The following is a 15074-nucleotide window of genomic DNA, read 5'->3' as shown; positions in this document are numbered from 1 at the left end:
TCATAGTTGTTTTAATTTGCATTTCTCTTATGGCTAATGATCTGGAATATTTTCTCATATGTTTATAGACTAGTCGGATTTCTGCCCTTGTGAAACTTCTTTCTGTTCAGGTCCTTTGCCCACCTCCTCAGTGGGCAATTAATTTTTCTTTTTGGAAGCTAGCAGAGTACTGTAGATTTTAGTAATAAGTTCTTTGTCTGATGTGTCATTGTTAAAGTGTTTTCCCATTCCGTGAGCTCTCTTATTACTCTCTTGGCGAATTCTTTTGATGTACACAGGTGTTTTATCTTAGTTGTTAATTTGTGCCTTATCTGTATTTGTGTCCTTCCCAATTCCTATAGCCTATGTATTCCTTTCACCTAAGTTCTCAGGTTTGTTCCAGTTCTCTCATTGATGGCCCTATTAGGTTGGGGTTGAAGCATTTAATTTTGGAAGTCTTTCCCAACATTATTTAAAATCCCTTAAATATAATTTTAAGGGCTTTATAATATTTTATCAAATGGAATATAAGCTATTAAGGTCATTTCCAATTTTTTACTATTATAAACAATGCTCTGATAAACATATCTTTACCTAAGTCTCTTGGGTTATTTCACAGAGCACACAGAAACATAATTACTAGATCAAAGAGCATGATCATTTTCATAGACAGTTGACATATGATACTGTTTATTTTCAAAAAAGATGTCTTAAATTATATTCACATCAGCAAAGTATACCAAAACCAAACCCACTGTGATCAAGTAGATTTTGACTTATAGTGACCCTACAGAACAGGGAAGAACTGCCCCTGTTGGTTTCTGAGACTAACTCTTTACAGAAGTAAAGTGGCCTCATCTTGCTCCTATGGAGTGGCTGGTGGTTTCAAACTGCTGACTTTTCAGTTAGCAGCCCAACTCGTAACCACTACACCGCCATAGAGCACAATGTGCCATATGGCCAAGGTATTGGGTATTTACTCAAAATAAATAAATAAACTGTAGCATCATGGGTATGTATTTGGCTGCTAACCACTGTTCCATCAGCAGTGGAAACCAGCAAATGCCCTGGGAGAAAGACAGGACTTCCTACTCCCATAAAGTGTTACAGTCTCAGAAACCCACAGGGCCACTATGAGTTGACATCAAATAGGTAGCAGTGAGTTTGGCATTTTTATTAACTATAGTAAACAGTATTTCTTCTGTATGGAATAGTACAATATTTAATATTTATTATTTATGTAATATTAAGAATTAATTTATTAATATTAATAAATTTAATCATTTAATATGAAGAAATTAAAACATGTGTATTCCTATCTCTCAGAATCTGAAACTGTTAACACCCTAGTATATACTTAGAGTATCTGCCTTCTTTATTTGCATGCATACACAAAAACACAGAATTTCAGTTTCAGGCCCTCTAGTTACATTTAGAAACAAAATGGTTCTTCTTTTTAAAAAAATGAACTTGATATAAATTGTTTGAAAAAGCTTGCATATTTCTTATTTACAGCGTACTACCTATATTATTTAATAACATCCCATTACATCAATATTCTGTTTATTTATTCATTATTATCTACTTAATATATTCAACTATTTATTCTTCTATATATATGCACAGACGCATGCACAAGTACTTCAAAAAGTTTGTGGAAAAGTTCCATGACCTGTATTTATTTTTTAATTTTTTTCTTGTGATTTAGGTGAAAGTTTACAGAGTAAATCGTGAATTTTACATTCAATAAATCATACATATTTTGTTTGAACTCATCTACGATAATCCCCTCAATTTACCATTACCACTTACCTTTCTTCCAGTGTTTCCTGTTTCTGTTCGTGTCTCTTTCCTAACCCTCTGTGGGTAATTAATTATTGCCCTTTTGATCTTAAATGGTTGATTATTCTACCACTGTGGTGAGTTTTATTCTAGAACTGAATGGTGATTAAGGGCATATTCTTAAGGGTTCCAGTTGTCTGTATGGCCAATTTGAGTTCTGTGCCATATTTTCCTCCCACTCTATCTAGGACCTTCTGATGTGATCCTTTTCAGAGAGGTTGGTAGTGTAGCTAGACACCATCTAGTTCTTCTAGTCAAATGTTGTGGAGACTGAAATATGAGCCGTCTATTAGTTCATTAGACTATTAGTCCATTGTTTTCAATGTGCCCATATCTTAATTTTCAACTCTTCTTTCTTCCAGATGGGGAGAGACCACCTTAGTTTTTTAAGACACAATTTTCTATGCACCAAATTAGGATATAGAACATTGTCTTTGTATACTGTGTTATGTCAAGTGACTTGGGTGTCCCCCTAGGCTATGGTCCTGATCCCTTGTGCCTGGCAACTCAATGTGTCTAAGAAGCATTCATAAAGTTGCTCCTTGAAAATACTTTTCAAACTCATGTGTTTGGATGTTTGACAGCAGCTCCTTCATTATTTTCTTCACCTCTTCTATGTCATCAAATTGCTGTCCTTTCATGTCCCTCTTCATTAACAGAAACAGAAAGAAGTTGCATGGAGTGAGAACAGGCGAGTAAGTTGTGTATGGCAAGAGAGTCGTGCTGTTTTTTGCTCAAATAGACAAGCATGAGGGTACATAGATGCATGTTGATGAAGGAATGGGAGTTTCTGGAAAGTATGGAAATTCCCAATTGCTTCAATTTTCTTAGTGAAGTAGGAAGCAATGTCATGGACTAACAGTGAGTAGAGAAATAGAAGTAAGAGAGGCTTAAGTAGAGAGAAGGTATAAAATTCAGTAAACCCGTGAAAGCTCAAATTTGTGTTAGCTAGAAATATGTCAGAGAATGAAAACTCAGCTGTTTTTCACTAGTAGAGAATGACAGAAAAGTGTTAAACCCCATCCTGTCAAAGACAGAAAACTTGGTGAAACTAGGGAGTCCTGTCGAGTTCTGCCTCTCACAGGTTTCACTGTAGATATCTAAGACAGTAAGAGCAATAAAGAAATATAATTTGATAACCAATTCATACTATTACAAAAATGTATGAGAATATTAGCCTTACCACAGTCTTGATAACTGTAATTAGACTAATTTCTCAATACTCAATAATGCTAGGTTAAAAAAAATCACACCACATACATGGGGTTTCATTCCTGTGTTCAATGTCTCATGTGTTGTAAGAGATTGCTTCTAGCTGAAAGCTTTACCATACTCACCACATACATAAGGCTTTTCTCCAGTATGAACACTAAAGTAACATAAAATAAGAACGAAGAAAATAGAAGACATTTGGGAACAATTAGTCCAGACAATGAATGGACCACAGTGAACCTAAGCCTCCACAACTCTGAGATGAGAAGAACTAGATGGTGCCAGGCTACCACTGCTAATTACTTGAAAAGGATCGCAAAAGAGGGACCTGAATAGAGTGGGAGCACAAAGTGAAACAAAACCCAAAATCGTAAAACTGACTAGGTTTACTGGTCTAATGGATATTTGGAATCCTGACTATGGCCCTTAGCAACTCTTCACTCCTGGAATTATACTCTCCTTTGACTTAGCTTTCAGCCAAAAATATATATAGGCATGGTATACACTCCTCAGAATAACCAAGCATACAAAATCAAAAGGACAGCATTTGTTAATGGATAAAAACTCTTGAAAGCAAGAAGGGACAGGAAAGAAGGATGAAGAATAATGGAAAAACACAGGAAGGGCAGAAGTGGGAAGAGTGCTGGTATATCTTGGGGACTGAAATCAATGTATGAATTGTTGAGTGGAAAACCAATTTACGCTGTAAAATTTTAAATCATAATAAATTTTTTTAAAAAAATCACACATGTAAATATATGTATGATTATGGGGGAAATAGACCTATGTGCATATATTTATAGGTTTAGTAGTAGAGTAGCAGGTGGACATTGGGCCTCCTTGTGCGCATTCCCTTAATACAAGAGCACCTTGCTCAGCTAAATGGTCATTTCATGATACCCACCTTCCCGACATGATCGCTGAAGACAGACATGTGCATAAGCAAATGTGGTGAAGAAAGCTGATGGTGCCCGGCTATCAAGAGATATAGCGTCTGGGGTCTTAAAGGCTTGAAGGCAAGCAAGCGACCGTCTAGCTCGATGTAACAAAACCCACAGAGAAGAAGCACACAAGCCTGTGTGATCACGAGGTGTTGAAGGAATCAGGTAGCAGACACCAAAGACCAAAAACCATCATTGTGTGCTCACCTTCCCCACATAAACATTGAAGACGAATGTGTGCATAAGTAAGTGTGGTGTAGAAGGCTGATGGTGCCCAGCTATTGAGAGCTATAGCGCCTGGGGTCTTAAAGGCTTGAAAGTAAACAAGCGGCCATCTAACCCAGAAGCAACAAAGCCCACATGGAAGCAGCACACCAACATGTGTGATCATGAAGGGCTGAGGGGACCACGTTTCAAGCACCAAAGGCGGGAGGGGAGGAGGGGAGGAATCATATCATCGTGAATGAGGGGAGCGCATGATGGGGACCCAATGCCCATCTGTAGACAACTGGATATCCCTTGCAGAGGGCTAGTGGGGAGGAGATGAGTCACTCAGGGTTCAGTGTAGCAATAATGAAACTCACAACCTTCCTCTAGTTCTTAAATGCTTCCTCCCCCCTACTATCATGATCGCAATTCTACCTTGCAAACTTGGTTAGACCAGAGGATGCACAGCAGTACAGATGGGAACTGGAAGCACAAGGAATCTAGGACAGATGAACCCCCCCAGGAGCAGCGGTGAGAGTGGCGATACCGGAAGGGAAGTGGGGGTAGAAAGGGGGAATCGATCACAAGGATCTGCATATAACCTCCTCTCTGGGGGATGGGCAACAGAAGGGTGGGTGAAGGGAGACGCCGGGCAGTGTAAAATAAGATAAAATAATAATTTATAAATTATTAAGGGTTCATGAGGGAGGGGGAGCAGGGAGGGAGGGGGAGGGGAAAAAGGAAAACGAGGAGCTGATTCCAGGAACCCAAGCAGAAAGCGAATTTTGAGAATGATAAGGGCAACAAATGTATACGTGTGCTTTACACAATTGATGTATGTATGGATTGTGATAAGAGTTGTATGAGCCCCAATAAAATGATTTTTTAAAGTCACACATACACATATACACCAGCACACTGCCTTCAAGTCTATTCTTGCTCATAGCAACCCTATAGAACTGCCCCATAAGGTTTCCAAGGCTGTAAATCTTTACAGAAACAGACTGCCCTAACTTTCTTTGAGCAGCTGATGGGTTCAAACTGTAGACCTATTTTAGTTAACAATGGAACCTTTTACCACTATACCACTAGGGCACATTGCTCATGAGGTTTAACACGTAGTTACATTATTGGCCATTGTATTTCGTCTTTTGTGAATTTTCTACTGATGTGCTTGGCTCATTATTTTATTATTTATTGGGGTGTTAGAATTTTTCTTTACAGATATAGATAAATCTTTAAGATATGGAGGGTATTGACCACAACTTTTTTTATTTGTGAGAATTTAAATATTTTAAATCTTTTTTTATTTTTAACATTTCTTTTCTGCATTTTTAATCATTTTATTGGGGGCTTGTGGTTGTTACATAATCTGGTGTCAATTTGGGACTTCAGATGATTAAGAGTGAAAGGGTGGATTCTAGTCTGTCAATAAGATCATAGCCAATGAGGCCCCTGTGTGGGCATGGCCTTTTCCCGAGAATTCTGAGAACTCTTAGAATTTCCTCCATGGAGGCTGGAGACACTTTTATCTCTCTACTCACGCCCTGGAAGACACTCTACTGACAAGACACATGGCGCTATACCCTGGGAGCTGGAGAAGCCACATGGACATACTGTGATGCAACCAGAACTCTGGAGCTGGAGAAGCCATGTAGATAGCCCTGTCAGTGCTGAGATGCTTACAACACCACTGGATCCAGAGACTTCTAACTCACTACTGCATTCAACATCATTGCATGTCTTTTGTGAGGTCTGAAGAGGACTTTATAGATTGATATCGGATATATGACTGGACTGGGACACTTTCTCAATATTCAATTGCTCTTGTCTATAAACCTCTTTCTTATATAGAGAGTGTCTATGAATTTGTTTCTCTAGTCTACCCAGACTAATACAGGGCTCTTACAGCTCTTATCACAATCCATACATACATCCATTGTGTCAAGCACATTTGTACATATGTTACCATCATAATTTTCAAAACATTTCCTTTCTACTGGAGCCCTTGGTATCGGCTCATTTCCCCCCTTCTCCCTATCCCTCGCTCATGAACCCTTGATAATTTATAAATTGTTTTGAGTAAGTAAATCTTATGAAAGATAATTAGTCTATCCATTTTCCAATGTCCTGGCCCTACTCGGTACTCTCCCTGATGAGGAGATGACTGATGATATGGGTACTGTAGCAAACTGTGGTGAAGAAATCCAATGACTCCCAGCTATCAGAAAGAATAGCTTATGGTTTGTTTTTTTTAAAGATCTCTTAGATTTGCATACTGTTCTTTTGTTTTGCCCCAACAGCTTTATTTGCATATAATTCACATATCACACAATTCAATAGTTCATTCACATCAAGAAGAGTTGTACAATCATCACCGAAACCAGTTTTAGAACATTTTCTTCATTATTGTACTTATTTTTAAAAATTGTACTCATTGTTATTAGCTCCCCATTTCCCCCCAACTTTCCCTGCCTACCACCAAGGAATCATAAATCCAGTTGCTGTCTCTATAGAGGTGCCCATCCTGGATTTCACATATAGAAAAACATTAAAAAACAAACAAACTAACAACAAAAGTAATTAAAACAGATAAAACCTTAATAGAAAATAATATTAAAACTAGAAAATATTTAAATGCATCATAAGGGAAATCAAATGATAAAATGCTAAATTTTAAGCTAACTGCATCTGCAATGATCCACTTTTCAATGCATTCTTCACAATAGCAAGGCTATTCACATCCCTGGTCCATGATCAGAGGGGATTCACTAGGGTCCCCTTCACTTTTTAAAAAACTGAAACAATTTTTAAATGGGTCAGGTAAAATGATAAGATATTACCGTTTGATCTAATGATTTCTGGCATAGTCGGCACTGCAATGCTCTCTGTCTCATAACAGAGCTATTCACATCCCTCAACTATGATCAGAGGAGATTCACCAGAAGCTTAATTCATATGTGGACCCTGCAAATGGATCTTGGACTTCCGCCATCATTCGGAACCTTGTGAAAACCAGGTGTTCACAATCAATTTAAACTCTGATACCATTCACTCCTTTATACTTGGATTATATATTTACAATCCTTGGATCACACAGGCTTGTGTGCTTATTCCATATGGACTTAGTTGATGTCCTGTGACGTCTTAAAGAGGGGAGCGGGGAGGAAGGGGAAAAAATGAGGAGCTAATACCAAGGGCTCAAGTAGAAAGCAAATGTTTTGAGAATGATGAGGGCAACAGATGTACAAATGTGCTTGACATATAATGTATGGATGTATGGATTGTGATGAGAGTTGTAAAAGCCCCCAATAAAATGATTATTTTAAAAAAAAAAAGCTCATCTCAAAACAAGCAGTCATCTAAGGGAGGAAAGCTAAGTTCACACGGAAAAAGCACACGAGTCTGTGTGATACAAGGATTGTAAATAATATAATCCAAATATAAATGAGGGAATGACATCAGAGCTTAAATTCCAAACACCCACTTCACTGAAGGCTGTGGATGACAGTGGAAGACCAAAATCCATTTTCAGGGTCCCTACATGGATTGAGTATCTGGTGAATCTTCTCTGACCATAGTCTAGGGATGGGAATAGCCTTAATATCAGACAGAGAGCGGTGTAAAGTAGATTTTAACAGCAGTAGTTAGGCTGAAATGTAACAGATTTTCATTTGATCTCCTTTTTGACCCATTTTGAATTTATTCCACTTTTAAAAATACTTCTGCTTTCTTTTCAATTGAGGTTTTCCTGTTGTTGTTGTTTTCCTCCAGGGGGTTATTGTTGCTGGGCCTATTTTTGTTTTTTTGTCATTGTTTTGTATATTTTTCTGTATAGGGAAATCAGGAGGGGTGGATCTATGGAGACAATAATTGGATTAATAATCACCTGGGAAAATGGAAGGGGAGGTGGGAGGAAATGGGGAGTCACCATCAATGGATGCAAGGAGGAAGAAAATGTTCTATAGTTGATTGTGTGGATGATTGCACAGCCCTTCTTACTGTGATTGAACTATTGAATCATATGATATTTTAATTATATCTCAATAAAACTATTTTAGAAATCCCCCAAATCGGATGTCTCCTAATCTGTGTATGTAGGAACAAGTCATATTACCTTAAATGATGCAAGAGGATGTTCTGATCCCAGGAGGCCCCAGTGAAAGGAGGCCAAGTCTTCATCTGGGAGAATGTGGTTACCTATAAAGTACATGTGATCTGTCACTCAACAAATGTTTTTTTAGAACCTCTAGGTAATAAAAGAGGTGCTGAGAGAAATAATTCCCATGAGTCTATATAGTTATAGTTAATGTAATAAAAACAATTTTGTTGTTAGGTATCATTGAGGCAGTTCTAACCCATAGTAACCCGATGTAGAATTGAATCAAATGCTGCCTGGTCCTGTGCCATCCTAACAATCTTTGCTATGTTTGAGTTCATTGTTATAACTATTGTATCAATCATTGAGGGTTTTCCTCTTTTCCACTGATCTATGCTTTACTAACATGGTGTCGCTGAGACATGATACTAAAGTTCATGCTGTCAGTACATAGAAAATCAATTAAAAACTTTGTTAACTGCAATTTACTTTGAGTTTAATATATGTAAAATATAAATTGATGGATGGCTAAATATAACATAAAGCAAGTAGAGTGAAATGAATAGAATACATGGAGAAGATAGTAGAATACAGGTGGTGGATATAGGGTCTTCACTGAAAAAGTTTTTCAACTTTGATGTATATTTCCAAAATTTTTATAAAATGCTGACACAAAAATAACAAAATATAATCGATAGTTTGTGTTCTTGGCTTAAATTTTTGCACTCGAAGAAAATGTTAATGTAAAGAAATGTTTTGAGGGGAGAATTTAAGTTGTCTAGGTCTAGGAAATAATTTGGCCCAGAAGAGTACTATGCATAAAACGGTTGTGAAATATAACATCAAATTTTTAAAAATCAAAGTAATATTCTGGTATACCTATAGTAATCCACAAGACAAATCTGCTGAGTTTCCGTGTGTTCTAGTCAGGAGCCCCAAAACCTGTATTCTTCTCCAGCACAATGTTTACAGTGTGGAATTAAAGATGAAAAATCACCCATATTAAGCAATGAGATTGAATCTATAATAAAAAGCCTCCCAACATAGAAAACCCAGGAATAGATGGCATCAGTGGGGATTCCATCGAACATTTAGAGAAGAACTGACAACATTCCTGTTCTGACTCTTCTAAAGCAGAAAAAAAGGACTATCCCCTAACTCTTTCTATGAAGCTAACATTACTCTGGTACCAAAGGCATTCAAAGGAACCACAAGAAAAGAAAGGGAAAGAAACAAATCAGAAAAAAACCGGTATTCTTAACAGTACAGATTATAAAAATGTCAACAAAATATTAGCAAACAGAATTACACATCATGATTATGATGTATTCCAGGAATGCAAAGTTTGTTCGATATTAGAAAATCAGGCAGTGCAATACATCACATTAATAGAACAGAAGAAAAGAGCAACTTGATCATCCCTATAGATATTAAAAAGACATTTAATAAATCCAGATACAGATAGATTAGATAGATATATATCATAATAATACCGAATAACAAAGACTAAAGAAGCCAAATAAAAATGACACAAATAACAAATTTTTATCCCAAAATATTAAATGGAGAGTTGAAGAAACAGAGTGGAAAGATAGACACAGTGAAGTCAGTGGGAAAATAGAGATTCATGGATTGAATACTCTGCTAGCTAACATGGCACATAATGGCCATTTGAGGATGGCATCAAACAACTACCTGGAGTGAAGAACTCAGGAAAACCTCAAGGAGAATACTGTAAGTGGAAGAGATTCTGTGAAAATAACCCTGGAAAGATTATACATGGTGGGTAGGATATATTCTGGGCAGGCAACCTTGAGAGGGTGAGGTGTGGGAGTTGGCGTGGTTTAGAAATCAGAAAACCACAGGGAATTGCTTCTTCCTCTGGGAGGCAGACTGAATTGTCAGAATTAGGGAGACTGTATTGTCAGAGTCTAAGGAAAGGAGAGGTAAAATAGACATGGAATACACATTTGTAGAAAGTAAAATGAAGGAACAGAAAGGAAGGAGCATACTCTAGTCCCTCTGGCAAGTGCAAGAAGGGAGGGAGCTAGGAATTATTGCAAGGACCACTTCTCAGTGGTGGTGCCTGACCATTTTACACAGGATGGCCTAAAATGGAAACCGAAATAAGAACCCAGATTTATAGGACTGTTTGAGAATGGTGGACTCCTCTAAACTATTTCTCTGAGATAGTCTTTAACTTGAACTGAAACTAACCCTTGAAGTCACCAAAGTCACTAAACAGATAGAGAATATTAAGTACTGTACTCCTTTAAAAATAAATCACCAACGAGGCAAAATTATCCGTGATTTAATTAAAATAAAGATGAGAATGTAAAGGGGCAGGAAAAATATATTAATGGGAATGGAACAACCAAAATGAAAAGAAATAATGAGGATATTCACACATTGTAAAGAATGTAAACAATGTGAACAAATAATGTGTACAATTTATTGAAAGGGAACCTAAACTGCAGTACTTAGGATCATCAAAGACACAACAAAGTATTAGTCTTTTTAAAAAGAAGAGAAATAAAATTCTAATGGGCCAAATAACTCTGCTCTTCATCTTAACACTGGGAAAAGAATTTTTACCAATCACTAGATTGTCATCCTTGGACTACCTACCTAGCACAGCAGCAAATTTGGGGAAAATTTGCTTGGCCACTTCCTGCATCAGGAACTGATTGGTAGTGAGATTCTTTCCATTCCAGCTTAGCGTCACAGCATGGGAACTGTAGTAGGAGGGAATATTTTTTTAATTAAATAATTTTATTGGGGGCTCGTACAACTCTTATCACAATCCACACATACATCCATTGTGTCAATCACATTTGTACATTTGCTTCCCTCATTATTCTTAAAAATTTGCTTTCTACTTGAGCCCCTGGTATCTGCTCCGCATTTTTCTCTCCCTGCTTGCTCCTCCCCCCTCCCCCATTAACCCTCAATAATTTAGAAATTATTATTATTTTGTCATATCTTGCAGTGTCCAATGTCTCCCCTCACCCACTTCTCCGTCATCTGCTCCCCAGGGAGGAGGCCATATGTAGATCCCTGTAATCTGTACCCCCCGCCCCACCTTCCCTCTACCCTCAGGGCATCGCCATTCTCACCACTGGTCCTGAGGGGTTTGTCTGTCCTGGATTCCCTGTGTTTCCAGTTCCTATCTGTACCAGTGTACATCCTCTGGTCTAGCCGGATTTGTAAGGTAGAACAAAAATTCCTACCATTGTGAATGAGGGGGAGTGCAGAGTGAGGACACAAAGCCCATCTGTAGGCAACTGGACATCCCCCTTACAGAAGGGTTGCGGGGAGTAGACAAGTCAGTGAGGGTGCAGTGTAGCAACAATGAAACATACAACTTTCCTCTAATTCTTACTTGTCTACTCCCCGCAACCCTTCTGTAAGGGGGAATTTTTGTTCTTTGATGCCTGATACCTGATCCCTTCGACACCTCATGATCACACAGGCTGGTGTGCTTCGTCCATGTTTCTCAGCTAGATGGCCACTTGTTTATCTTAAAGCCTTTAAGACCACTGATGCTATGTCTTTTGATAGTCAGGCACCATCCGCTTTCTTCACCACATTTGCTTATGCACCTGCTTTGTCTTCAGCGACTGTGTCAGGAAGATGAGCATCTCAGAGTGCTGGATTATTAGAACAAAGTGTTCTTGTGTTGAGGGAGTTCTTGAGTAGGGGCCCAATGTCCATCTGTTTCCTTAATACTATAAATATATGTACATAGATCTATTTCCCCATCGTCATATATAAATATATTTACCTATGTGTATGCCTGTGTTAGATCTCTATAAATGCCCTTTGCCTCTTTGTTCTTTTTTCTATTTCTTTTTACCTTCCTCCTGTCCCACTGTCATGTTCAACCTTCATTTGGGTTTCAGGAATTCCTCTTGGTTACATTTTCTTTGATCCAGCCCTGCCAGAGCTCCTACACCCTCCTAGCCATCGATTTTCAGTCACTAGTCCCTGGGTTTGTTAACACCCACTTCCTTTCTCCAGCGCCCCCCATGCCCCCGCCTCCCCCTCTCCCATGTCATCCCATTGTTCCCTCTTCCGGCTTGTTTATCCCGCCTATCCCATCCAGATAGACATACAGCAACAACAATATGCACAGACACAAGGAGGAGCACAAGGAAGCAACAATAGAAAATAAAACAATAGCTGCAACAACAACAAAAAGGCAACAACAACCATAACAAAAAAAACCCCTAAAATAGTTCAAGATCTATTTGTTGTCCTTTCTGAGTGTTTTCCAGTCGAGTCTGATGGGGCACCACGCTCTGGAACCAGTCTATTTTTGGTATTCCCTGGGGACATCATTGCTTTGCTCCCCTTGCTGCTCTGTTGCATGCCCCCAGTGTCTGACTTCGGTGTAGTGGGCTCAGGGTCTCACAATTCCCACCATGTGTTTCCAGTGTTGTCCCCGGTGGTGCTATGGGTCAGTTAGGAACGTTGTGTCTCGTAGTGGAGCTGGCCCTATGGTCCTCTTTGCGTATTGGCTGCTCTGAGCAGAACTATTGTCCTCAGGGCTTGGTGGGCCAGAATGTGCTTCACACTTCCCGGCCCTTCCCCCCACCTCCTTGGCTCCTGTGTGCTCTGATCAGACAAGTCCCTCTCCTTGAGCTGTCGCTTTAGTGCTGTCCTCTGAAGTGAATTTTTCGGGGGGGCTGAGGGGGAAGGAGGTCTGTCCACTTAGTTGGTAATGGGGCCGGCCCCTCAGGCCTCTCTATTGGTTCCCTGCTTCATGTCAGTGTGTTGCATTCTTGTCTTGGAGCACTGGCTTGAAGTCTGGTCCCAGTAAGAGGGAATATTGTAGAGAGCATATTCAGAGTCATGGACAAGAAGGCCATGGAAACTGTTTTCCCTAAAAAAAGTTACTGCTTCCAAATGGTGGTCCTCCAGGCTCTGAAAGACCTGGGGGAGGGAAGAAGACAAGAGAAGAACATGCTATGATGACTTGTCTTTGGTTAAAAGTCAGAAGGGCTGGTAAATATATTTTGTAGTTCTCAAGAAGAAAGAAAATGTTTTGAAAATGGTGATGGCAACATAAGTACAAGCGTGCTTGATACAATTGATTTTTAGATTGCTATAACATCTGTAAGAGCCCTCAATAAAACGATTAATTTATAAATTTATAATTAAAATTTTATAGTTTGTTAAAATTTATTATTATATAGGAAAATTAAAAATAGAATAAAATAAGCATTCCACCTTTGTTAGAAATATAATAAAGTTACTGTTTACTAATAAGTATATTCTATGTGCTCTGTACTTTACATATATTGTCCTTAGAACAATCTTGACAGAGTAGCTAAGGACGAAAAAGCTTCTATGTGGAAACAGACTTGTAGTGACTCCCTGTGGGTTTCTGAGACTATAATGGCTTAATAGGGGCAGAAAGCCCAGTCTTTCTCTCACAGAGCTGCTGGTTGTTTTGAATTGCTGATCAAATCCACACAACATATAACCATTATGCTACCAGGAAACAGACACAGGATAACATATGGCTTGAATCTGAATTTATTTGACTCTTTTTAAAAAGTCTTTTTCCTTCCCCACCCCAAAAACACCTTAGATCACAGGGCACACAAAAAGCACACTATATGTCCAACAGGCAGAAGTAATCCCATTTTAGAAATAGGGAAATTCAGAGCGGTTGACTGCTTTCAAAGTGGCAAGACTAAAAAGCCACACTTTCCATTGCACCAGCTAAGTTTTTTTTTTAATGTTACAGAGGCAAACTGTTAAGTGCACAGCATCATGCCTAATGCTGCCTCTAAAACATACCAAAATTATCTGTATATTGCCTCCACCAGACTGAAAACTCTATATTTCTGACATTCTCTCTCCACAATTTACTTTGAAATACATGTTTAAAAGGTAAATTGATGGATGGATAGAAATATGAGTAAGATATTAAGGGTACATACAATAGTGGTATGCATAAGGTCTTTTTTTTTTAAGTAAACTATTCTTTTATTTGTCACCCCACGTGTTAATATGGAACACTGTTAAAGTAACAGTAATTTAAAAAACAACAGCCAGTGAACCAACCATTGGTATTTAAAATTAATAATTAAAAGTTTAATGGAAGCAAGTGTCTAAGGTAACTAAGACACTTCATGACAGCTATTAATTCAACCTCCACTTATTGGAAACTTAATAACTCAATGTAAATTAACCTAAAGTACGCATTTAGAGATAGGATAAAAGTATAAGTTAGTAATGTATTAAATAAGACTTCAGAAAGACCCTAGTAAGTTCACTCATACTAGGGGTATTTCAAAAGTTTATGACTAACCATTTTACCGCACACATTTTGAAGCCCCCTCATGCATGGCCTTATTTAAAGCAATTTATTTGTTTTCACTAGCAAAATATATGTCAATAATGTATTTGGAAGCATTTCATTTTCCGGATTTTTCACTAGCTTGAACAAGTCATTTCAGTGATGAGTCTGAATTCCTATTAACACTTAAGCCTTTAATGAAGAAGTGCTACTGAAAAGAAAGAAAATTCTCTGCAGCCTGCTTATGAATAGAAAATAAATCTTTGGGATTTTTTAATAATTAAAGGCACAGGAACATTTTTACAAACAAATTAAAACACTGAAGAACCAAAGTATCTCTGCAGAGAGTGCTAGTGGTCCAGTGACATGAATTTTTACCATCATCAGGTGATACAGGTGAAAAGGTCATATTCAACAGTCACATCTACCCAGAAGAGACAAGAAACAAACCAAGGCCAGATATCTGTGCTCCAATGTTCATTGC

General features: G+C 38.2%; 1 protein-coding gene across 1 annotated transcript in view; it reads right to left on the bottom strand.

The window, feature by feature from the left end:
* Positions 1 to 15074, bottom strand: part of FAM120C (family with sequence similarity 120C) — a 116624-nt gene that overhangs the window by 69328 nt on the left and 32222 nt on the right. The window contains 3 exon segments of the mRNA XM_030885062.1: positions 8299 to 8381; positions 10909 to 11035; positions 13114 to 13204. Of these exon segments, the coding sequence (XP_030740922.1) occupies positions 8299 to 8381; positions 10909 to 11035; positions 13114 to 13204 (301 nt within the window).

This window comes from Echinops telfairi, unplaced genomic scaffold (genome assembly GCF_000313985.2).
Source record: "Echinops telfairi isolate 266 unplaced genomic scaffold, ASM31398v2 ScPeMD7_19;HRSCAF=73, whole genome shotgun sequence".
Taxonomy (NCBI): Eukaryota; Metazoa; Chordata; class Mammalia; order Afrosoricida; family Tenrecidae; genus Echinops; species Echinops telfairi.
Note: the sequence above shows the minus strand (reverse complement) of the source record. Positions and strands in the feature narration are given on the sequence as shown.